At 43.3% G+C, this 27060-nt stretch overlaps 1 protein-coding gene across 1 annotated transcript in view; it reads left to right on the top strand.

The window, feature by feature from the left end:
* hcrtr2 (hypocretin (orexin) receptor 2) overlaps positions 1-27060 on the top strand; it is a 60648-nt gene that overhangs the window by 28806 nt on the left and 4782 nt on the right. The window contains exons 2-6 of the mRNA XM_055635223.1: positions 13254-13432; positions 18186-18429; positions 21218-21333; positions 21424-21647; positions 25298-25419. Coding sequence (XP_055491198.1) covers positions 13254-13432; positions 18186-18429; positions 21218-21333; positions 21424-21647; positions 25298-25419 — 885 coding nt within the window. The remainder of the gene's footprint in view (positions 1-13253; positions 13433-18185; positions 18430-21217; positions 21334-21423; positions 21648-25297; positions 25420-27060) is intronic.

The following is a 27060-nucleotide window of genomic DNA, read 5'->3' as shown; positions in this document are numbered from 1 at the left end:
GGAGCCACGCGTGCAACGGGAGAGTCCTAGGAAGCTGCGCAGGCCCAATCCACCCTCCGAACAACTGCGGCATCACAGACCGGAACGCATGCTGGTAGGTTCCACCTACCGGAGAAGCCGGGCGGCGAGGCCTGTCAGGACCAAAAGAGCGACGATGGCGAGCAGAGCCTCAGCAGCAGCGATGGGAGTCTCGGTGGTGGGGCCTTGGCAGCAATGGAGGCCTCTCCGGCAAAGGGAGCCGTAACGGCGGGGGGGCCTCAGCGCCGCTGATGGGAATCTCGGCAGCGGCAGCAAGTGCCTCGGCAGCAACATGAGCCTCAACAGCGATGGGAGCCTCGATGGTGGTGGGGCCTCGGCGGAAATGGGAGCCTCAGCGGCAGGGGGGAAGGACACGCGATCGACCCGCAATCAATGGTCGGTGAGCATAAGTGAGGAGGTGGAAACAGTGGGGACCCGGCGTGCGGGGACCACCATGAGGGACGGTGGGAAAACAAAGGGGGACCCTGTGTGAAGAGGGGGGGTGCACTGTAGTTTAGAATCCTCTGCCCAGGATACTAATCAAGAATCTGTCATTCTCAGCCTTAAAAATATACATTGACGATCTCCACAGCTGTCTGTGGCAATGAATTCCACAGATTCACCATTCTCTGACTTCTGTGTGGAAAATGTTTATTTCTGATAAAATGGGTGAATTGTCACCAGTTCTGATTGCCGACTTCCGGTACTAATGTTAATCATGGCCAGATTGGAGAGGTTATGACTTTAAAACGGGGTAAAACCTTCAGGGTTGCTGGGAAATTGGTCAATTTGAAAGTGTTCTCTGTGGAACTGGGTGGTGCCAGTTTGTCTAGAGTCTAGATCCAAGCTGCAGGAAAAGAATAAGAACATTTGCAGACCCTGTCAATTAGGTGCAAAATGCATAGAATGGATTGGATGACTGCAAACCAGACATACACCTTGTAAATAATTGTAAATAATGTTGCAGAGCTTCACTTTGCCGAATGTTGATTGGATGAGGTATTGAGCCTTATCTGGTTTTCTTGCAGATCAGGGTAAATGTTGCTATGTTTCCTTCCTCCAAGAAGCCCTGTTTGAATACAATGTATTAACTACTGTATTATTGGGTTAGGGAAATGCCTGTTATGTATGGAGTTAATCAATAGTGGCCCAAGATTAGATTTGGTATCCAATTCGTGGGGTTTTAAATAAATGTAATTTGAAGTTGCAAATTCCATTTCTAGTATTAATTAAAAATAAACTGTTTATAAAACATTTATCCTCCATTTTATCCCTACACTTGTTTTTAATGCAAGGGATTTTTACTTTGCGGAAGATCAGCAGGCTTGGCAATCATAGGTGACCTGGCCTTCATCCCTTGTTTGTTTTTCTCTAGAAAGTCAACAGGTGTGAGCACACCCATTAAACATTCTGATTAATATCAGGAAATTGATTGTCAAGTTTGAAGTTGCTTTATATATATAACAAAATTCAAATTCTGATTTTATTTAGATCTAGACTAAGTGGGACCCGTTGGGTCCCAGTCACACGGGAGGCCTGGTCCCCCAACGCAACCCATTCCCCAATGCAATATTCCACCACTCACCTGCACCCCCAAGGCAATTGCAGGAGCATTCCGTAGTCAGGGGACGGGGACGGCGACGGCTTCAGGCAGGGAGCGATCTGCAGCCAGGGGAGGGTGATGGATGGCACAGGCGGGTCCTGTCGGAGGCTGGTGAGGGGGGCGTGTGGGGGAAGGGGAGTTGGGGGAGGGGGACGGCTACAGGCGGGGCTTGTTGGTGGCGGGGAGAGGGGGTGTGGGGGGGGGGGGGGGTGGGTGTGTGGGGGGGTTGTGTGGTGAAGGGGCTGGTACCAGAGGACTAGTATAGATATTGTGGGCCGAATGGATTCTTGCGCTGGCGACTCAGTTAATCAAGCCTGTTGTGCTGGCAGCTCACTCACTCACGGCTGGTGGGCCGGCAGTTGACTCATGGCTATTCCTTGAAATTCCATTTCAAGCAGGGTGCAAGGCCACCAAATACAAGTGCAGTTTCATACCTTCAAGCAGGGTGCAAGGCCACTAAAGACAGTGAGTCATGGCCTCTCCCTCTTCCATCTCGCAGAGACTGAGCCACGCCCACACTTCTGGGTTTTATAGTCCTCCCCCCCCTCCCCCAAACCAACAAGAAGGGGCATGGTCTTCATGGCGTGATTGACAGGAGAGATAATCTGATGAGCGGAGGGGGACTCTGAGTAAGATGGCCAAAAATCACAACCGTACATGGTAGCGTTTTTCTAAAATTAATATAAAGCGCAAACAGGAAGTGGTCACAATTAGACTTTTAATTATATAGAAGGCAAGGCAACTTTAATTAGGCAAGGCAACTTTAATTAGGCAAGGACATTTTAATTAAGCAAGGTAACTTTAATTGGGCAAAGCAACTTTAATTAGGCAAGGCAACTTTAATTAGGCAAGGCTTCTTTAATTAGGCAACAAAGTTTAGCATCTCCAAACCAAAGGCAACATAGCTTTAGTATTTCCAAACCAAAGGCAACACAGCTTTAGCATTTCCAAACCAAAGGCAACACAGCTTTAGTATTTCCAAACCAAAGGCAATACAGCTTTAGCATTTCCAAACTATATTTTCAAACCACATTAAGGAGTCTGACTGTGGCACTCAACACTTCCAGGTTTTAAAGTCCCTCCGGAAGGAAAGAAAATCTCAACATTTTTTAAACACTAATAACTATTTTATTTTTCATCAATGGGAAAGAATCCTCTTGTCCTGCACAGCGGAGGGGGACTCAAAGATGGCCAAAAATCACAACCGTAAGTGGCAGCGTTTTTTTCTAAAAACAATATACAGAACAACAGGAAGTGGTCAAGATCAGACTTTTACTAATATAGATTTAAGAACCACAATGCATGTATATCATGCAGATTCCCAGGATTTGTGGGAGACCATACAACAGATAATTACTCCAGCTGAAAATACCAAATTTCTAGTAGTCCTAGGACACCCAACTTATGAAGCCTTGGCAAAAGTAATAATGAATGGCAGTGTAATAGAAGAGCCTGTTTTAACAGTCCTTGCAAAAACGTTTCAGAAACCAGGTGATTTAAAACGAGTTCTGGAAATAAAACCAGAATAGGGTGAAGGAGCATACGAATTTCTAGACCGTTTTACAAAATTATATATGGACCAATCAGGTGATTTAGACTATCAGAATGGAGCAAGTTCCCCTCAATATTGTGCTATCCTATTGAATTATCTCCCCACTAAAGTAGCGGATTTAATTCAAACTGATAACAGGAACTGGTCTGAGAACCGAGCCAGTGAATTGGCCAGAGCTGTGAGGTATTATTGGAAGGAAGGTAGAAACCAGGAAAATTATCCTGTAACTAGAAGAGAAAGTGAACGCATAGCCAAGAAAGAATTGCCAAGATCTAACTGAACCATGGATTCCCAGAGTACCAGCAAATTACGGATTGGGAGAAATTAGGGTTCCAGACTACTCAGATCATTATCTCTCCCAATTTAGAACCCATTCCAATGGAACCAAGGGTAGAATAAGACCAACCATGTTGCCTAATCAATGCTATACTTGTGGTGGAATGGGACATTGGAGTCGGGCCTGACCAACAAGAGAGCGAGTGAAAGAGAAGGGTCAACGAAGGGATTTCCAGGATTACGAAGAAATTAGAAATCCCAGAGAAGATAGAAACATCCGAGATCCAAGGAACTATCAGAGGTCCTTTAATTCAAGAGGCTACTGGGACCCAAGAGACCAGAGAGGAAGATAGCCCGAATGTCAGGAACCAAGAAGTCACACACCGTTCATTCAATCCAACCCATTTTCTCAGTCCTTTGTGGGCGTGGAGACATGACCCCTACTCTAGAACCCCCTCAAGTAATTTACCAGAATGAACAAATTGGATGTACTATTGTAGTAAAAACTGAAAATCACATAGAAGAATATTGTAAACCATCTAATGACTACCCCAGAAAAACCCCTTAGTGCAAAGAAGGTTGTAAATCAAGGAGCTTGTTACAACTGTACCCAATTAGGTCATTGGAGTAAGGAGTGCCCAGCGAGAAGGCAGAACATAGCAGGATGGAAAAAAAAACCAAGGGGCAATAAAGAAAGCAAGAAAAGGAACATAGTAGCTTGTGTGAGGAGGAATGGTAACTAAAGAATCGAAAGGGCACCAGGAAGAGAAGAAACAAACGTGTACAGGAGGTACGGGAGTGGGGAAAGATGATTTTATACTAATGTGTTACTGAGTTTGTGCCTGCATGAAAGTATATCGATGACGTACTATCTGGAGAGTGAGGTAAAGAATGCACAGACCCCTTGAGAACAGGCAGAAGACAGCAAAGGTAATGTAGCTCCCCAGAAACAGGAATCAACTAGCAGGAGGAAAATATACTGTCCTGCCCCTTTAAGACAAATTTGGGGAGGACAACACACGGAGACAGAGCTCCTCAGTATCCTCACTCCCTTGAAAGTGAAATTGACACCAGAAAAGAAGAACTTTAATATCACCTAGCTTTTGAAGAAAGAAAAGGGAAGGAAAGTAAAGGACACTCTAATCTTCCTTAAAAGAAACAACACCGACAACCTATGACAACTTTTGGGACAAGCCCTACTTTAAAGGACTGAATTTGAATTAAAAGGAATTCGTCTGTGGTTCGGGGCAAAATACTCACTTTGCACCAACATTTAATTATAACTAAATTAATTTAAAGAGGTGCCTATGGGATACAGTCTTAAAATTGGTAGAGAATTGACTGTTAATTTGGTATTATTCTCTTGTCTCACCCATCGGAGGATAGTCGAAGTTGGGACTGGACTATTTAGTTACTATCAAGGAAGGGACAGACCCTAGCGGATATCAGGAATTAAGACACACCCAGGAAACGTAAGGTGGTAATATAAAATGATGAGATAGACTGAAAATATTTGAGTTCCCCTCGGAAAGTCAATACTAACCATCCAGAAGATTTACTTAGAGATAAAAAGAACTAGTAAAAGCGATAACCCCCAGACTGAGAACTGAGCCAACATAGTAAAAAGTCAATATATAAAGTCAACATAGTAAGGAGACATACATAAATAGGAAGAGGTACTAGAGGAGAGTCTTAGTGAATTAGAGGGAGATACTTGAACGGGTGTAGGAATAGCTGAGCCGATGCATATTTAACCGATGGATCTAAATTGTTTAACCCTTGATGGTAAAGTGGTTTCTATTATCAAGGTGGATAGAAATTTTCCCTGAATTCGGCATTCTTAATTGGATTTATGATGAAATTGACAACATGTAGAAATTGATTGTTTAAATTTGAACAGCTGGGAATTTCATAGGAATTGGAATGGAATTGTGTTATCGGCCACAATTCTGTGGAATAAGAAGGCTGAGATGGACACTGAAATTTGAAATAGTAAATTGAAGGCTGAGACTAAATTTGGTTAAATTGGAACATTCATCATGGTTTGTTTTAAATTAGAGTCACTCCTGTAGGGAAATCTGGACTGAACCCAGCTGAAATTTATATGAGAACCCATCATCAGATATGCACATTATAACATTGTGTGAATATGGGGAGGGCTGATTAGTGTTGATCCTAGGATAATAAAAAGTATATTAGGGAACAGAATAGGAATACGGTGATAGAACAGAATATAATAGGTTTGAGTGAAATAGAATTACAGCGAATGTATGGGAGAGCATGGGTGCATGATTGTAACTTGCTTTGTCCCAGGTTTTTTTTCAGGAATTTTAGGTTGTAGGTTCAACTATGGAATGGGATGGAAGAATGGGCAACAACACGGATGGAGGGAATTCACACCCATGAATACTCAGGAGGCGAAGACTCATCAGATGGCAATTGTGAAGCTATGCCCACGAAAACTCGGGAAGATTGACATGATTCTGGGAAGAAACATCATCATCTTGTGTTGCTGATGAATGGAAATGTAATGGACACACTTATGTATATCTGGTTAGCTGATTATTGGACTATTTATCATAAATGATGGGGTATGATATATGATAAAAAGGAAGGAATGTTAATCCTGGCCAGATTGGAGATGCTAGGACTTTTAAATGGGGTAAAAGCTTCAGGGCTGCTGGGAGATTTGATTAATTTGAACGTGCTCTCTGTGGAAATGGGACAAGCTACAGAGTGGTGCCAGTTATCCTTAGCCCCACGTCCCCCTTCCTTTTCAGCTGTGCTTGAATTGCCGCATATTATGTTTCGAATTGAATTCTGTCTTTAATTTGTGTACTAGTCATGTCTCTACTATTTATTTCATTCCGCCTACATGTTTTTCCTCTACTTGCTAAATTTTTGTAAGGTGGCCTTGAGACTCTTGAAAGGCGCGTATAAATAAAATTTATTATTATTAACCATATAACCATATAACCATATAACAATTACAGCACGGAAACAGGCCATCTCGGCCCTATTCTGTTCCATCAGGGACTGGATTGTTTTTTTTTTAGTGTTATTATGTGAGAAGTGTTTTAAATTTCATGTGCGAGGCTCCGCTATTCACTGGGAAACGTCTTTTCATTTTGCACTGTACTTGTTGCTTGCAAGATGACAATAAAGGTTGATTGATTGAAGTCCGTGCCGAACAAATTTTTTTTCCCCTTAGTCCCACCTGCCTGCACTCATACCATAACCCTCCATTCCCTTCTCGTCCATATGCCTATCCAATTTATTTTTAAATGATACCAATGAACCTGCCTCCACCACTTCCACTGGAAGCTCATTCCACACCGCTACCACTCTCTGAGTAAAGAAGTTCCCCCTCATATTACCCCTAAACTTCTGTCCACTAATTCTGAAGTCATGTCCTCTTGTTTGAATCTTCCCTATTCTCAAAGGGAAAAGCTTGTCCACATCAACTCTGTCTATCCCTCTCATCATTTTAAAGACCTCTATCAAGTCTCCCCTTAACCTTCTGCACTCCAGAGAATAAAGACCTAACTTATTCAACCTATCTCTGTAACTTAGTTGTTGAAACCCAGGCAACATTCTAGTAAATCTCCTCTGTACTCTCTCTATTTTGTTGACATCCTTCCTATAATTGGGCGACCAAAATTGTACACCATACTCCAGATTTGGTTTCACCAATGCCTTGTACAATTTTAACATTACATCCCAGCTTCTATACTCAATGCTCTGATTTATAAAGGCTAGCATACCAAAAGCTTTCTTTACCACCCTATCTATATGAGATTCCACCTTCAAGGAACTATGCACGGTTATACCCAGATCCCTCTGTTCAACTGTATTCTTCAATTCCCTACCATTTACCATGTACGTCCTATTTTGATTTGTCCTGCCATGGTGTAGCACCTCACATTTATCAGCATTAAACTCCATCTGCCATCTTTCAGCCCATTTTTCCAAATGGCCTAAATCACTCTGTAATTTATCTATTATTATTAGTTTGTCCAGAGCCTAGATCCAAGCTGCAGGAAAAGGATAAGAACATCTGCAGATCCTGTCAATTAGATGCAAAATGCATAGGATGGATTGGATGACTCCTTGTAAATAATTTACACCTTGTAAATAATTATAAATAATGTTGCAGAGTTTCACTTTGCCAAATGTTGATTGGATGAGGTATTGTGCCTTGTCTGGTTTTCTTGCAGATCAGGGTAAATGCTGCTATGTTTGCTTCCTCCGAGAAGCCCCGTTTAAATACAATGTATTAGCTACTGTATTATTGGTTTAGGGAAATGTCTGTAATGTATGGGGTTAATCGATATCTGTAATTGGAGTCCCCAGCTCTGCTTTCCCTTTTTACCGTAATGGAAGGTAATATTGTGATGAACCGTACACATGCACCTCAAGCAAACCACTCTGCTCAGAACTGAATTTAGCAACTGTGTCCACTGGAATGATACACATTGGAGATTAGATGTCCTTTGGAAAGAATTTGCATTTATAAGCCGTCTTTCATGGGCTAAGGATTTGAGCTTTGAAGTCAACAATTGATTTTGAGGTGTTGGAAGCCACATCTGATAAACCCACTGCCTCACGGCCTCAAGACCCGGGATCAATCATGACTTTGCATGCTCTCTGTGTGGAGTTTGTACGTTCTCCCTGTGACTGTATGGGTGCTCCAGTTTCTCTCCAACATTCCAAAGATGTGCTGGGTTTGTAGGTTAATCAGCTGCTGTAAATTGCCCCTAGGTTGTGGAGAGTGGGATAACATAAAACCAGTGTGATTTTGTGATTGCGCGATCGAATGTTGGCGCGGATTCGTTGGCTCGAAAGGCCTGTAACTATGATGTATTATTCTATACAAGGAATTGCAGATGCTGGAATCTTGGCAAAACACAAAGTGCTGGAGGAACTCAGCATGTCAGGCAGCCTTCGTGGAGGCAACGGGCAGAGGACGTTTTGGGTCGGGACCCTTCTTCTGAAAAAAGACCATGTCAATTCCTTCCACAGATGCTGACTGACCCATTGAGTTCATCCAGCACTTTCTGTTTTGCTATAAAACAGGAAAAGCTTGGATAGATCACTCAGATATTTCCAGCGATGGGGGTAACAGTAAGGCAGGGAGACCTGTAAAATTACAGCTGCTTTTGCTGGATCGGGAAGAAAATTGTCAGGTGACCTTTGAAGTTACAAAGCAATGTAAGTAGAAGTACATTCTTTCAGTTGTTCAGCAAGATTAAACAACAGAACTTGCTTTTAAGACAATCACAAGACTGACAACTTGATTTGTGAAAGCATCTCAGAAGCCAGAAAACCAAAAATTGGAACAAGGCAAAATAGATTTCTATTTTGATTTTGGGCAATGCAGTAGAAAATTAGGCTGCAAAATAGCACAGCTAGTAGAGCTGCTGCCTCATAGCTCCAGAGGCTCAAGTTTGATCCTGGTCTCAGGTGTTGTCTGTGTGGGGTTTGTACAATCTCCTCGTGACAACGTGGGCTTCCTCCCGGTGCTCCGGTTTCCTCCTACATCTCAAAGATGTGCAGGTTTGTTTTTCATTGGCCTCTGGAAATTGCCCTGAATGGATAGGGAGTGGATAGGAAAGTGGGGTAGCACAGAGCAGTGTGAACAGGTGATGGCTGGTCAGCGTAGAGTCGGTGGGCTGAAGGACAGCACAGGGAGCTTTCAAACAAAGTCAACAATTAAATTGTCACCTCTTACAAAATTAGGCCTGAGTGCTGATTGATATTCATGCTTTAGAAGTAGATAGAAATTCCCTCTTGCGTATTTGATTACACTTCAAACAAAATTGGAGTCTGGAGATACATCATGGAAACAGACTCTTCAGCCCATTGCATCCACACCGACCACCAATTCACACTATTTCTATGTTATCCCACTTGCTCATAACCTCCCTACACACTAGGGGGCAATTTACAGAGGCTAATTAACGTATAAGACCTAGACGTCACTGGAAACCAATGCCGTCACATGGAGAACATGCAAACACCAAACAACAGCACCTGCGATTAGGATTAAACCTGGGTTGTAAGCACTGTGAAGCAACAGTTCTACCAGCAGTGCCACTGTGCCTCTTAAGTATGTTACTATGCTAACATTGGGTGAAGCACTTCCTCAATCCTGGTCTGCTTTTTTAACCTTACAGAATGTTACGATTCCGTAAATCGAGGGAACTATGAAGTTTCCTCCAATGTACCTGGTGGCAGTAATTATTTTCCTTTTTCATTTCTGCTGCATGATTGGGTCTAGGTTTATTATTGCCGCGTGTACCGAGATACGGTGTAAAGCTTTGTTTGTGTGCCATCACGTCAAATCAGATAATATTATCCATGAATCCATGAATACAATAAAGCCAACCGCAAGTACAAAGATAGATCAAAGCGAAGAATACCAGGGTGCAGAATATAGTTTCTCAACGCTGTAGCGTAACAGTTCCGGAGAAAGGCTTCAATGTCTGCAATGAGGTCGAGTGGAAAATTGTAACTGTACCTGAGCCTATGGAAGGATTGTTCAGAAATCTGATAACAGCAGAGGAATCTGTTCCTGGGTCTAGTGGTGTGCACTTTCAAGCTTCTGTATCTACCGTTGGATGGGAGTGGGGGAATGATGGTAGGACTGGGGTTGGAAATGTCCTTGATTGCATTGGCTGCTTTCCTGAGGCGGCGTGCAGTGCAAATAGAGTCTGATCTGTGTGATGGACGGGACTACATCCGCAACTCTCTGCCATTTCTTAGTCTTTGCCGGAGCTGTTCCAAAACCTGACAGTACAGTATGTTTTCCACGATACATCTGTAGAAATGTGTAAGAGTCATTGGAGTCATGTCAACTTTCATAATTCTGAAGAGGTAGAGACATTGATGTGCTTTTTTGCCTGAGGCTTCAATGTGGGTTGTTCACAACAGATTGTCGATAATATTTATGTCTCGGATCTTGAAGCTCACAACCATTTTGACTTTGGGACCAGTGATGCTGATGGGAGCACGTACTCCACCATGTTTCCTGAAGTTAATAACTACCTGCTCGAAAGAGAGGTTGTTGTCCTGACACCATGCCACTAAGCTCTCTACCTTCTTTCTGTATTATGTCTCATTATTGTTCAAAATCACCAAGCTCTCATTCTCCATCTATTCCGATTCATCATTGTTTGAGATGGCATGATGGCAGGCAAGCTGTGATCTTCAACAAACAGGTCCCCAGCAGATCGAAACAAAGTGCTGGAGTAACTCAGCGAGTCAGGCAGTATCTGTGGAGAAAAAGGATGGGTGACGTTTCAAGTCCGAACCCTTTTTCAGACGGGACCCTTCCCGAAACTGAACGGTCTGTCCTCAACAGAGGTAACCTTTTAGGTTGCAGGTCTCCAGCAGACCTGATTGCAGTACAGACTGGTATCAAGCAAGGCTGCATCACCACTCCGCTCTTTCATCAGTCTTTCTCACTGTAATGCTGCACCTCCCTCCAGTAGACTCACTGCTCTGCTGGAGCTAATCCAAAGGACTAATGATGAACTGCGCCTGAACCAAGATCACCCCACATCCAGTCTTTGAGCTGCAGAACAGTACACAGGCAGTGGTGCGTATGTACACATGCAGAGGTTAAGTTCCAAGTCATTGTTGACTCATTCGTTGAAACGTAGCTCTATGCTCAACATCTGAAAACAATGGTCCTTTACCACTGCCCAGTTTTAGTGGAGAGATACAGCATGGAATCAGACTCTTCGGCCCACCGAGTCCACACCGACCATCAATCAGTTCTATGTTATCCCACTTTCTCATGCACTCCCAACACATCAGGGGCAATTTACAGAGGCCAACTAACCTAAAACCTCACACGTCTTTGGGATGTGGGAGGAAACTGGAGCATCCGGACAAAACCCATGCAGTCATGGAGAGAATGTGCAAACTCCACACAGACAGCACTGGAGGTCGGTATCAGACCCAGGTCTCTGGCACTGTGAGGCAGCAGATAGACAATAGACAATAGGTGCAGGAGTAGGCCATTTGACCCTTCGAGCCAGCACCGCCATTCAATGTGATCATGGCTGATCATCCACAATCAGTACCCCGTCCCTGCCTCCCCACATCCCCTGACTCTACTACGTTTAAGAGCCCTATCGAGCTCTCTCTTGAAAGTATCCAAAGAACCGGCCTCCTCCATCCTCTGAGGCAGAGAATTCCACAGACTCACAAGTCTCTGTGTGAAAAAGTGTTTCCTCATCTCCGTTCTTAATAGCTTACCCTTTTATTCTTAAACTGAGGCCCCTGGTTCTGGACTCCCCCAACATCGGGAACATGTTTCTTGCCTAGCTTGTCCAAGCCCTTAATAATCTTATGTTTCAATGCGATCCCCTCTCATCCATCTAAATTCCAGGGTGTACAAGCCCAGCTGCTCCATTCTCTCAGCATATGATATTCCCGCCATCCCGGGAATTAATCTTGTGAACCTACGCTGCACTCCCTCAAAAACAAGAATGTCCTTCCTCACATTTGGAGACCAAACCTGCACACAATACTCCAGGTGTGGTCTCACTGGGACCCTGTGCAACTGCAGAAGGGCCTCTTTGCTCCTGTACTCAACTCCTCTTGTTATGATTCATTGCCATTCGCTTTCTTCACTGCGTGGTGTACCTTATTTTCATTGACTGATGAACAAGGACACCCCAGATCCCATTGTACTTTCCCTTTCCCCAACGACACCATTTAGATAATAATCTGCCTTCCTGTTTTTCGCACACCTACCGACTGCGCTTCCGTGCCGCCCCACTAATAAATGTCTACCCTGGAAGCGATATCGGGAGCCTCCTCCTGCACGGAGACCTGGGATAGGTGATGTTTTGGGGCAGGACACAGGCGAGGAGGGGTTTGAAAAGCAGATTACAGGAATGAAGGCCAGAGATTAAAACAAGAAAGTTTGAGACAGAGAAGTGTTGAAGAGTCGCATATTGTGGAACGAGAGAAAGGAATGTGGGAAGAGGGGTAAGAGATACAAGATACAAGATACAAGATACATTTAATTGTCATTTGGACCCCTTGAGGTCCAAACGAAATGCCGTTTCTGCAGCCATACATTACAAACACATAGACCCAAGACACAACATAATTTACATAAACATCCATCACATTGCTGTGATGGAAGGCCAAATAAACTTATCTCTCCACTGCACTCTTATTTCTTATTTCCCCCCTCGCAGAGGAGGGGAGAAATAGGTGCATGCTCAGGTGGGGGGGTTTGTGGTTATCTAAAATTGGATAACTCAATGTGCATACATTGGGTTGTAAACTACCCAAGCAGAATATGAAGTGCCGTTCCTCCAGTTTGCATGTGGCCTCACTCTGGCAATGTCGGAGGCCAACGACAGAAAGGTCAGAATGGGAATAGGCAGGGGAATGGTTTACAGTGGTTTACATGGGAGATCCAGTTGGTCTTGGGCACCGAGCACATGTGTTTGGCAAAATGGTCACCGAGTCTGTGCTTGGTCTCGCTCCAGAGATGCTGTCTGACCCACTGGTTACTTCAGCACTTTATGTCCTTGTTTCTTCTCCCTCTCTCAGCTCACTCCACCACTAACTTGCTGCCCCCCCCATCCTATGCTTTCTTCTCCCACGTGACTCGACCGCCACCATTTGATTTCTCACAAGAAGTCATTGACCTAAACGATCAAGCAGGTTCCCCTCTCCGCAGATGCTGCCCGACCTCAGAGACTAGCTGCAGGAAAGCACAGCTGCTAGGAAGCCGAGGTGCTGCCTTTGCTCTTGCTAATTCTTTCTTTCTCCCAGTTTGTGTTGCAGTATGGAAGAACCACCACATGAGGACAGTCACAAACTATTTCATCGTGAATCTGTCATTTGCCGATATTCTCGTTACTATTATCTGCCTGCCTGCCAGCCTTGTGGTGGACATAACTGAGACCTGGTTCTTCGGCCATACTCTCTGCAAAGTCATTCCTTACCTACAGGTAATTATTAATCAATTATAAAACTCAAATGACAATCGAGGTCCATGCAAGTTTTTATTACAAGACAGAAACTGCTGGAGTAACTCAGTAGGTCAGGCAGCACCTCTGGAGAATAAGGTTATGTGACATTTCATGCTGAAACATCAGCCATCCTTGTTCTCCAGAGATGCTGCCTGTCCCGCTGAGTTACTCCAGCACTTTGTGTCATTTTGTGTAAACCAGCATCTGCACTTCCTTGATTCTACAAGTTTTCATTAAACTAGCTTATAGAATTTAATCTGTGCAAGCTACTGGAACTGACAGTTCGATTGTGAATATTGCAAAGCTAAAGTGGCAGCAAACATATGATACGATATGATAGAACTTTATTTACCCCAGGATAGAAATGGATTTTCCAACAGTCATAAAAATACAAAATAAATGAAACATGAAATTAAAGTGACGAGTGGAAAGGATTCAGGATGTGCAAAGATTTGGGGAGCGTGGGGGGGGGGGGGGGACACAGCACCAACAGTTGATGGGCACACAAAGGAGGGATAACGTAAAGAAAAAGACAGACCTCTGGTGGCGAAAATCACTTGGCTACCCTGAACAAGTTGGTTTAATACACAGAGAGGTGCTGCAGCAGAGGCTTGAACAGATATCAACAATGTATTTGTGTGCTTTGCTCCCACTGGGTTTCTTCTAGCCACTGAAATTCAAATCCAATTTTAAAATAATTGCTTGTGAACTTCAATAATAATAATTATAAATGTTATTTATGGGCGCCTTTCAAGAGTCTCAAGGACACCTTACAAAAATTATACCTTCAAGACATTTGTTTGATTTCATCTCAGTGCCAATTGTTGTTTTTCTGTGGGGATTGTGGATAGCTTTTCTTTTTTTTTAATTTTTTTTTATAATATTTTTATTAGAAGTAGACATATTATAAAGTATAGTTACATATTATAGTAAAAGACTTTTCATATACATGTCATACATTATTAAAATGTTCAATTATCAATTACTTCTGCTTCTAGTGTTTTTATTTTTTATTGAAAGTGAGAGAAAGAGAGGGTAGAAAGTTACAAATAAAAAAAAAACAGCAAAACAGAAGAGTTGGAATGGGTTACCTGTAATACGTCAATGGAGATAGGTTCGTAGAAAGTATAGCTTTTCATCTGACCCTGAGTTCAAGTTTCAGTTGGGTCCTCGTGCTGTGCCAATCTATCCCTTCAGATAGTTAATGAATGGAGCCCAGATTTTATCGAAAAGATCTTCTTTGTCCATTAAGACGAGTCTAATTCTTTCTAAGTATAGGGTCTCCGACATTTCCGTAATCCACATTTTAATTGTGGGGGTTGTAGGGCCTTTCCAAAATTTTAATGTTAATTTTTTCCCAATTATTATACTGTAGTCGAAGAAATTTCTTTGGTTTGTTGTGAGTGTTAAACTTTGTTCTGATATTCCAAGTATTATTAATTTTGTGTCTGGGTCCAGTTTTGTATTAATAACTTCTGAAGTTATTTCAAAAATATCAGTCCAGAAATGTTTAAGTTTTATACAGTTTGCAAACGTATGTGTTAAATTAGCCTCTAGATGTAGACATTTATCACAAATAGGAGAGATTTGTGGGAAGATTCTATTTAGTTTTATTTTAGGGTAGTGTAGTCTATGTAAGACCTTGAATTGTATTAAAGTATGTCTGGCATTTAATGAACATTGATGTATTTGTTGTAAACTTTCGTCCCACATATCTTTCGTTACAGGGTGACCTATTTCATTTTCCCATTTGTATCTATATGATTCGGACGGTGGTACCTCGTTGTTTAGTAGGGTGTTATAAATATAAGCTATTAGTTTTTCAGTATTAGGATGCTTGTTCAAACATTCATCAAGAGTTTCTGATTCCCTACTCCTGTAGACTTGTGTATTAGATTTAACATAATCTCTAATTTGTAGATATCTGAAGAAATTATTTGAGTGCAGTCCATAATTCTGTTGTAACTCTTGAAATGAAAGAAAAGCGCCTTTCCCATAAAGATGTCCTATATTTTTGATTCCATAATTTTTCCATTGTGTGAAACCTTTGTCCATAAAGGATGATTTGAATAAAGGATTGTTTACAATGGGAAGGCATAGTGGTATATTATTCAATTTTAAATCTTTTTTTATTTGTTTCCAAATTCGTATTCCACTATGTATTATGGGGTTTTCTTTATAGGTTTTTTTGTGCAGTTTTGTGGGGGCAAATATGATCGGACCTATTTCAAAAGGTAGACAGTCTTCCTTTTCCATCATTAACCAATCTGGTTGTTGATCCATTTCTTCCAGCCAGAAATTCATGTTTTTAATATGGACTGCCCAAAAATAAAATAAGAAATTTGGCAAAGCCAAACCTCCATTTATCTTTAACTTACATAAATGTTTTTTACTTATTCTATGATTCTTATAATCCCAGACAAAACTTGTAACAATGGAGTCGACCCTTTTTTTGAAAAAGGTTTTTGGGATATATATCGGAATTAGTTGAAATAGGTACAGCAGTTGCAGTAAAAAAATCATTTTTATAGCATTAATTCTCCCAAGCATAGAAATGGGGAGTATTTTTCAGTATTGAATATTCTTATGTAGTTTATTCAGTAAGGGTGGGAAATTTAGTTTAAATAAAGAGATATATGTCTTAGTTACATAGATTCCTAAGTATTTAAATTTATCTTTAACTATTTTAAAAGGGGATTGTTGTATTGTATGTAAATTGAATTTTGTTATTTGCATGATTTCACTTTTATCCCAATTAATTCTATATCCCGAAAACTGACCAAATTGAGTTATTAGATTTAATAGGTTGGGAATACTAGTTTCTAACTTTGTAATATATATTAGTACATCATCTGCATATAAGGAAATGTTATTCCTTGTGTCTCTAGTATTGTATCCATATATTCCTGGATGGTGGATAGCTTTTCTCACTGCTTATCATACTTCATGAATTTATTTAGTTGATCAGCTCTGATGAAGCATCGGATTATTTCAGTATGAAAACCAATTTATTAATGTAGATCAGCCCATGGCCATGAACACTTTATTATGTTACTATCACTGGCAAAGCCAGTATAAATTACCCATCTCTGGACGAAGACGTACATGTTTGTAGGTTAATTGACTTTTGTAAAATGTTCCTAGTGTGTAGGACAGAACTGGTGTATGGGTGATCATTGGTGGGTGCAGACACGTTGGGCTAAAGAGCCTGTTTCCACTCTGTATCTCTAAATAAAGCTAATGTCAGCTGAGCATTAGGAGTCAAGATGATTGCTGTGGGATTGGAGACCCAGGCCAAGGAAGAACATCAGACTTAGACACAAAGTGCTGGAGTAACTCAGTGGCTCAGGCAGCATTCCTGGGAACATGGATAGGTGCCGTTTCATGTCGGGACCCTTCCTTAGAGCGGGCCCGCCATGATGTGGAGCTCGTCTTCCATCACTTCTGCCTCTGGGTCTTTTTCTATGATAAGGAGTCCCCAACAAGAACATCAGATTTGTTCACCTGAAAGGCACAGTGGCCTCGATGGGTGGCATGGACTCGTTTTGCCAAAGGGGCTATTTCCAAGTTGTGTCTCTCTTAGATGTCAGTGAACCACTGTGCTGCACGGTGGCACAGCGGTAGAGTTACTGCCTTACAGTGCCAGAGCCCCAGACATGACTACCGGTGCTTGTCTGTACGCAGTTTGTATGTTCTCCCCATGACCTGCGTGGGCTTTCTCTGAGACCTTTGGTTTCCTCCCACACACCAAAGACGTAGTTGTTTGTAGGTTAATTGGCTTGGTATAAATGTTAATTACCTTAGTGCATGTGGATAGTGTTAATGTGCAGGGATCGCTGGTCAGTGCGGACTTGGTGGGCCGAAGGGTCTGTTCCCGTGCTGTATCTCTAAACTGAACTAAACTAAACCTAACCAGATGGAGTTTTAACCCAGTTCAGTTATTGAACCATTACAGTGACTGAGACGAGGGTTTTAATGTCTGCATTGTTTTGCTAACTGATGTTAAACTCCACTACTGATGCCGACACAGAGTGCTGGAGTAACTCAGTGGGTCAGGCAACATCTCTGGAAAAAATGTTTCAGGTTGAGACCCTTCTTCAGACTCGATTCCAGAATGTTGCTTATCCATGTTCCCCCGAGATGCTGCCTGACCTGCTGAGTTACTCCAGAACTTTGTGTCTTTATTTTGTAAATCAGCATCATCTTTGTCCCCAACTGATGAGGAAGAATATGAACCGATGCACCTGGATAATGAATCCAGGCCTCTGTGTCTGCCTGTAAGCACTGCTGTTGTTTTATATCGGGCAGTACATGGGAAACTGATGAGTTACAGAGGCATACAGCACGGAAACAGACCCTTCAGTCGAACTTGCCCATGGCGATCAAATACTCCATCTACACTTGTCCTACCTGCCTACATTTGGCCCATAACCCACTATAATACAGTCTGGAAACAGGCCCTATGGCCTAACTTGCCCGTGCCGACCACGAAGCCCCATCTACTATGGTCCCACCGGCCCCCGTTTGGCCCACATCCATCTAAAATGTAATAGAGTCATACGGCATGGAAACAGGCCCTTCGGCTCAACTTGAAAAGTTGAGGGAAAGCTGTGCCTGAAATGTTTGCCCTGTTCAAGCCATTAACAGATGACGACTTTAAAGAAGGTAGACAAAAATGCTGGAGTAAGTTTAAAGCGATGAGATGTAATGACCCTTGTTTTGTGTGCTGCAGACTGTTGCGGTTTCTGTGTCTGTACTGACACTCAGCTGCATCGCTCTGGACCGCTGGTATGCGATATGTCACCCACTGATGTTCAAGAGCACGGCCAAGCGAGCACGGAGCAACATAGTCATGATATGGATCGTGTCCCTTGTCTTAATGATTCCCCAGGCAATCGTCATGGAGTGCAGCATCATGGTGCCAGAACTAGCCAACAAAACACTTCTATTCACCATCTGCGATGAACATTGGAAAGGTAAAATACTATTTCTACTGAAATAAAGCTCATATTTTATCATTAATAGCATAAAAATGCAGACTGCCATGATAATCATTTTACTTTTTTTTATCAGAAACAAAGCCCTTGAGCCCACAAAGTCCATCTTTGTACTAATCCTTCCTTAATCCACTTTATATATCTTCACTCCATTCACACTGCAAGGTGGCGCAGCAGTAGAGTTGCTGCCTTACAGCGAATGCAGCGCCAGAGATCCGGGTTCGATCCCGACTACGGGTGCTGTCTGTACGAAGTTTGTACGTTCTCCCCATGACCTGCGTGGGTTTTCTCCGAGATCTTTGGTTTCCTCCCACACTCCAAAGACGTACAGGTTAGGTTAATTGGCTTGGTAAATGTAAAAATTGTCCCTAGTGGGTGTAGGATAGTGTTAATGTGCAGGCGTCGCTGGTCGGCGCGGACCAGGTGGGCCGAAGGGCCTGTTTCCGTTCTGTATCTCTAAACTAAACTAAACTAAACATCAACTGACCAGCCCCACCAACCTCATCACCACCCTTCCCCTTCCCTCCCTGCTTGCCCTAGATTACAAATCATTCAGCCATCAGATAGACACAAAAAGCTGGAGTAAATCAGCGGGACAGGCAGCATCTGTGGAGAAAAAGAATGGGTGACGTTTCGGACAACTGCAGAAGGGTCACAACCCGAAAAATCACCCATTCCTTCGTTCCCGCTGAATTACTCCAGCTTTTTGTGTCTAATGTCGGTTTAAACCAGCATCTGAGTTCCTTCCTACAAATGCAGCCATCAATATTTTACGCTCGTCTACGATTTGATTCTTGTGACGAATCAACGTATCAACATGCATATGTCTGAGGGGTTGGCATTGGAAGGTTGCAGTGGCATCTGCCCTCACATCAGTGCACTGAATTTACCACAGTTGTTCTCTGCCAAGCCCATTGATGCACTGAAACGTATACTGAGGGTTGTTAATAAGCATGAAGTATTATTCTTCTAATGTGCCAATGTGCCCTCCTGGTCAATCTGCTTGTATACGCCCCCACCTAATCTCTCTGTACTGAAGTCTATGTCCAGATATTAGATTCTTCAACACAAATGATTGACCAGATCACTCCAGTCGTCAGTTGTGCATTAGTGAGACTAATTCTGCCATGCTTTATTTTAACTTAATTATACAGAACTTGAGCTACAGACAAATGGTTAAATAAATGTAGGAAAGACATTAATAAAGCAGAAAGCACAAACAATGAATTCTGAAAGTGAAAAAAACATTGAAATATAAGAATCAACATGATTAAAGTGTCTGAATAAGAAAGATTAGAAAGTTTAGGGAGAACCGTTCTTTAGTGCAGATAGTTCTGCTATAACATGTGTTTCCATAGCACAAACTAGGTAAGACGTGAGTAAAGATTTAGAGAACACTATTTGCATTATGTACAATTTTAATCAGGGACTAGAGAATCAATTCAAAGTTGAAGTCTGAAGAAGGGTCTCGACCCGAAACATCACCCATTCCTTCTCTCCAGAGGTGCTGCCTATCCCGCTGAGTTACTCCAGTTTTTTGTGTCTCTCTTCAATTCAAAGTTACTTTAGAAATTGATAAGCAGGAAAAAATCTGTCTTAAATTTAAACAATATAGGGGGGAAATGGGTTCCATGTAATCAGTAATCAGAGACCATTGTTTCTTAAGAACACAGCTGCTCATTTAACCATGGGAGGTGGTGACATTGACAAGCGATTGTTTCAATTCACACTACTGAACACTGTAGCATTCAGCCATTAGCATCTTTTTGCTTGCAGAAACAAAAATACACATTTGTCATTGAAAAGTCATGTTTTTGAAAATCCTGCGGTGAAATTAACTTTGCTGTGGCGATCCTGAAACTCTCTAGACCTAATTGCTCTGCCAATTAAAGGGCCTGTCCCACTTGGGCGTCATTTGCACGTCACGCAGATGGCGCGCAAAGATTTTGTACATCCCAAAACCATGGGGCGGCGCGCACATGCGCACCATGCGCCGTGATGCGTAAATGATGCCGCGAAAATGACGCCGCACAAATGACACCCAAGTGGGACAGGCCCTTAACACATTGTCTTTATAACATAATTTTCTCTAACATGAGATGTTTGGGAACTATCAGAACTACCTGCATTGGTGATGTTCGTTTTATGAGGCTGGCAAAACAAGTAAAGGGCAATGCCCACACAAAATTAGGGAATTAGGAACAAGGAATTTGTATAATCTTCTTCACCTTCTGATAGACTGATCCAGAAGATTAAGATGCTTGGAATCCATGGGTGATGGTAGGGACATAGATGTTTTGCAAGTAGAAGGGTTTAGTTTAAAGTGGTATCATGTTCAGCAGACTTCATGGGACTAGGAGCTTGTAACATGTGTTGTACTGTACAGCTGCAGCTGTAATTCTTTCATCTAGTGGAATTTTTATTTTACCAAAATTAAAACACCTTTGGAAACTAAGTCCTCGTGCTTAGTCAGCAGTTCATGAAAAGTCCCAAATTGTCAAAACGGAGTTATGTTCTGTTAACATTTTTCACACAGTACTAAGATAAGTGATCGATATTATGTTTCATTTTGTGCAGTCGTTGAATAAATTATTCATAAATGTATCACTTGGGTGTTTTATTCACTCAGAGGAAGTAAACTGTTAGGTAAAAACCATGAAACGGATCAGTACTATTGTAATCTCTTATTTTCTGAATAGAATCACTGATTGCAGTAGTGTTCCATTTTAAGGCATGGTTTTGGTAATGCTTTGCTGTTCCGTTCCAGATGATATTTACGCCAAGGTGTATCATATCTGCTTTTTCATTGTGACGTACATGGGCCCTTTATGTCTCATGGTTTTGGCCTACTTTCAAATATTTCGGAAGCTTTGGTGCCAACAGGTGAGCTCACGGTAACGCCACTGACGGGAAACTTGTTGTTGGGTTCATGAAAGAGCCGCCACTCATGGAGATCTCTCACTGAAATTGCAGATTCCCGGCACTTTCTCGGTCATACAGAGGAACTGGAAGCCCCTTGCCCTGCAGTGCCCCTCGCAGCGAGGTCGGAGAGACCAATCCAGGTCCAGAACCCATGGTGTAGCGGCAGAAATCAAACAGATCCAAGCGAGGAGAAAAACAGCAAGCATGCTCGTGGTGGTTCTGATTTTCTTTGCACTTTGCTACCTTCCAATCAGCGTCCTAAACATCCTGAAAAGGTGAGTGGATTCATTTTCAGGAGAACGCAAATACCATGCCAATTTGAGCACTGTTGCAGTGTAGCTTAGAGATGCAGCATGGAAACAGGTCCTGCGGCCCACCGAGTCCACACCGATCATCGATTACCCGTGCGCACTGGTGTTATCCCACTTTCTCATCCACTCCCTACACACTAGGGGCAATTTATAGGTACAAATTGACCCACAATCCAAAGCACCCGGAGGAAACCCACACGGTCACAAGGAGAACGTGCAAGCCACACAGGACCTGAGATCAGGATCAAACCTGGGTCTCTGGCACTGTAAGGCAGCACTGCTATCTATGGTGGTGCAAGAAGGCTTGATTTTACAGACTATTAAATACTCAGTAAACCAAGCTCACTTTTAATTCTTTTTTTTATAAAAGATGTTAACGAGTGGGATAATACATTTTCCAGTAAAACGGGGTAGGTTTGTAGGGAGTTTGGGAAACGGGGACCCCGATGAGTTTAAATGGAGTGATGGGAAACCAAGCTGTGGTGAGGTACAAGGATCGCAGGATGTGAGGTCCCGGTGTGTTTGCCAGTAGCGTGCAAACCGGGGCTGTAGGGGAAGCATGGAACATATGGGCCTGGTGAGATATATGAAGTGTAGGGGTCCCAGTGATATTAAAAGGAAGTGCAGGAAACTAAACGTGGTCGCTCAGCTACTGAGCCATCAGGATTTCTGAACAATCAGATAGCGGATTGTTGGAACTTTATTCATTCTCACTCAGTGTACATCCAGATAGGGCCTGACACAGTGCATATGTATAATGAATATGAAACATCTACACAAACCAGGTATTATTTGAAGATGATCACATTTAACTAACTAAGAGTAATGTGTTCGGAGACACATGGAACTGCGGATGATAGTTTACAAACAAAACACAAAGTGCTGGAGTAACACGGCGGGTCAGGCAGTATTTCTGGAGGATGTGGGTTGGTGACGTTTCGGATCAGGACCCTTCTTCAGAGAAATGCATTTGGTATTGTTTCAAAAAACACCTTGGCAATGTGACCAAAAGCTTGTTTAATGAAAGTGAAGTTGCTAATATTTGCAAGGGTCAATTGAAAATAAAGGAGATTATAAGGTGACATTAATCAGGAGCGTTGACAGCTGATTTCGGCTGAAATTGACTGCTGCTGGTATTTTGCTGCCATTAATAGACCATGAGGGAATTATCAAGTGGATCTTCATCACAACCTCAAGAAGAACAGTGAATTCTGTTGAGGAATAGGTGTTCATATGAAAGGATTTCAGGAATTTGAGGCATGGGACATCTCACCAGTATTTGTTCCATAAAAATAATGCAACGCTGATCAAAGTGTAAATCAGGAATGGACATGAATGATTGAAAGTACTAAACTGTAGTCATTTTCAGGTGGATGTCAGCTACATAATTAAGTCTAATGGTCCAGTGTTTATAGCAAAAAAAGGAGAGCTGTTGGAGGAACTCAGAGGGTCAGGCAGCATCTATGGAGAAATGGGCAGTTGACATTTTAATTTAGTTTAGTTTAATTTAGAAATACTGTGCGAAAACAGGCCCTTCGGCCCACCGAGTCCGCACCGACCAGCGATCCCCGCACACTAACACACTAGGCACAATACTCAATTTTACCAAGACAATTAAGCTACAAACCTGCACATCTTAGAAGTGTGGGAGGGAACAGGAGAAAATCCACGTAGGTCTAGGGGAGAATGTGCAAAGTCCGCACAGACAAGCACCCGTAGTCAGGCTCAAACTCAGGTCTCTGGCGCTGTAGGGCAGCAATTCTACCATTGTGTCATCGTGGTCGAGACCCTTTAGGTGAAGTAGATGAAGGGTCCCGATCTGAAACTTCAAGTGTCCATTCCCTCCGCAGATGCTGCCTGACTCGCTGAGTTCTTCCAGCAGCTCCCGCTGATTCGAGCATCTGTCATCTATTGTGCCACCAATCTTTTATTGGCTTTGTAAGTGAAATAATTCAATTATATTTAGATTAGTATGCAAGCGAAAGAAAGCCTTGGTACTAATCGCTTTTTAATTATCTCCCTTGTTCAACAGAGTTTATAAACAGCATGAAATGTGACATTAATTTTATAATGTCCGGTCTTATCTTAAATAAATGTAACTTTGCATTAAACAGTTGTAAAACAGGAAATGGCACAATAGGTTTGTAAGGAAGCTTTAATGGGAAATTTAACATTCATTTTGTCACGGATTCCATATTATTTTTCTCTTCAAAAGATTGCAACCAATAAAGCATTTGATGACTGTTAAAAGTATTTATTCATGAGTGTGAGAGGCATATCTCATCTCGCGTTTCATCATTGCTTTGGGGATGTGCTTTATTTTGTGTAAGTCAAGGTAGATTTACAAATTCTTGCATCAAACCCTGATCAAAAGCATTCAGACCTCAGGACTAACATGGCCAGGTGACTACGACTTAAGGGCCTGTCCCACGAGCATGCGACCTGCATGCAGCAAGCGCGACCAAACCGGAAGCGGGGGCCGCGTGGAGGTCGAGTGAATGACATGAAGTTCAAGCAAAGTCCGCCGGGCGTCCGCAGCGTCAAGACACTTCGTACGGCGTCAAGACGCTGCGTATGGCGTCGAGGCGGTGCGTATGGTGTCGAGGCGGCTGCGGGCCAGCAGGCCGTTGTCGCGCGGAAATTTTTGAACATGGTCAGTTTTTCGGAGCCCCGTGCGATGTCGGGACCAGCTATGCACAACTCCATACGGCTCCGGCGATCGAAGCGGGACCGGCCCCGCGAGGCCGAACGGCTCAAGCGACCACGTTAGGTCGCGCTTGCCGCATGCAGGCGCATGCTCTTGGGACAGGCCCTTTAACTAGAATGTAGGTGACATTTCTGGACCGCACTCCAGTCATGAGTGATCTGCCAAAAGCATTCCATGATAAACCAGATACTTGTCACTACATGTTGCAGCAAGAAAGAGGCAGACACAAGGAACCACTGATACTGATTTACCAAAAAGTACACAAACGTCTGGAGTAACTCAGCGGCTCAGGCATCAACCCTGGAGAATATGGTTAGGCGATCTTTCAGGTCGGGACCCTTCATTAGACTGATTGTCATAAGAAGGGAAGAAAGTTGGTAAAGAGAGGTGAGAGCGGGACAAATTCTGACAAGTGATAGGTGGATACAGGTATGGGGGGGGGGGGGGGAGGGGGGGGGTTTTATTAGCAGATGGCTGGACAAAGGCTAGAGGTTTTGTTTAGTTTAGAGATACAGCATGGAAACAGCCCTTTCAGCCCACCAAGTCCATGCTGACCATCCTTCACCCATTCGCACTCGTTCGATCCCACTTTCTTATTCACTCCCAACATACTAGCAGCAATTTCGTAGAGGCCAGTTAACCTACAAATTCGCATGTTTTGGGATGTGTGAGGAAACTGGAGCACCTGGTGGAAACCCACGTGGGCACAGTTAGAAAGTGAAAATCCAATCTGACAACACACGAGGTCAGGATTGAACTTGTGTCCCTGATGCTGTGAGGCAGCAGCTTTGTACGATGTACCGCCAGTGTTTCTAGAATTCTCTTTGCCTTTCAAATTAAATTTGTGGTCTGTCCCTGTAATGTGAACTCCGCAACTGATTCTGCCTTTTGTTTCCACATTCCACAGAGTGTTTGGGACTTTCGACAATATTAATGACAGGGCAACACTCTATGCATTGTTCACCTTCTCACATTGGCTGGTCTATGCCAACAGTGCAGCTAATCCTATCATTTATAATTTTTTGAGTGGTAAGTTCCTTATCATAATTCTTTGGCTTGTGTTACCTCTATAACTGAATTCACTTTCAAACATAGATTTGTAATTAAGTTTAAATTGTTTGCACCATTGTTTGAACAAGTGCTTAAGAAATAACTATGTTCTTCGGTAACGTGGCATGTTTCCAAATTTGAAGCAGTTAATGAACTATTTGGCAGTCGCCGTGGTTGCAGGTGCATTTTCAGGTTTGAAGGAAGTACAGGAAAGAGAAAAGATGCCTCATTGTAATGAAATAACAAGGAGCTACAGATGGTGGTTTGCCAACGAAAGACACAAAATGCTGGAGTAATTCAGCGGGTCAGGCAGAATCTCTGGAGAACGTTAGGTGACATTTTGGACTGGGACTCATTTAGACTTTAGACTTTGGAGATACAGCGTGAAAACAGGCCTTTCACCCGACCAAGTTCATGCCAACCAGCAATCACCCTGTACTATGAGCACTATCCTACACTCTCTGGTGCTATAAGGCCACAACTCTATTCCAGCGCCACTGTGCTGCCCTGGCTCTGGGTCTGGGTCTGAAGAAGAGTCCGGCCCCGAAACCTATACATGTTCTTGAAAAATGTTGCCCGACACATTGAATTTCTCCAGCAGTTTGTGTTGTTCTCATTATAATGAGTTCCTTTGCACAGAAACATGAGTTTGTTGCTGTTTCGGTTTAACGCACGAAACGCACACTTTCACAAAGTGTTTTTGCAGGATGTTACCAAATGCTCTGGTATCTTTCTGAGCCCGAGCACCAAGGTGCAAGCGGCTGAAGGAGCGCATCCCTCGGGACAGCCACAGACGCCCTCCGCCCACCCTCCGCCCACCCTCCCACTGTGTGGCTGCACTGTCACCGGCTATGGGTCGGCAGTGCCCACACCCGGGGCCGGGTGAAGCGAGGCCGTGGGCCCTCCGGGCAGCCACATGGAGACGAAAACCCAGGCAACGTCACGTGCCTGCAGCAGAGTTGGGGACGCGCCCTGCACCGGAGTCACCCGCGACCGGCATCCACCCCCCCCCCCCCCCCCCCCCCCCCCCATCTCCGGCCGCGGGGATAGACGGCGTGGGGGTCCGTGAGTGTGAAACCAGACAGCGTGGAATCCAGATGCTGGGACAGAAGAAGTCTGTCCGTACTGGCAGCCATAGTAAGTGCTTACCTGACATTCACCGCGTGTACTCCAGAAGAGTTGCGTAGCAACAGCATGGGTCATGGGTTGTGACCTCGACTGCTGTGCAACCTCCCTGTAGCAATGACGGATTTAAACGAAGGACTGACTTACTGCCTGCTACCCCAGCACCCTGAGGTTTCACTTTAGGATGCTGCACTGTGGTCGTGGTGGAGAATGCACTTTTAGGATCTGATTCACTTCCCAGTCATCAGTGCAGGGATCTTCTGTGTATCCCAAGCATTAGCAAACCAGCAGGGAGCATTTTTCGAATGGAGTGAAGGTGTAGAGATGGTGCCGGCTTCATCAGTATTGCTTCAGTGGAGCAGTGGGGAATATGGAAATGATGACATATGAACAGTTTGTTAAGGATAAATGACATCAATTTAGGTTGCTTTGACACATTCACTGAATGGGCAATCACACTCATGGGACAACTTTACCAGGTCATTGTACAACGAT

The sequence above is a fragment of the Leucoraja erinacea genome, chromosome 5 (genome assembly GCF_028641065.1).
Source record: "Leucoraja erinacea ecotype New England chromosome 5, Leri_hhj_1, whole genome shotgun sequence".
Lineage (NCBI taxonomy): Eukaryota > Metazoa > Chordata > Chondrichthyes > Rajiformes > Rajidae > Leucoraja > Leucoraja erinaceus.
The sequence above is the reverse complement of the archived record's forward strand: the minus strand, read 5'-3'. Positions and strand labels throughout refer to the sequence as shown.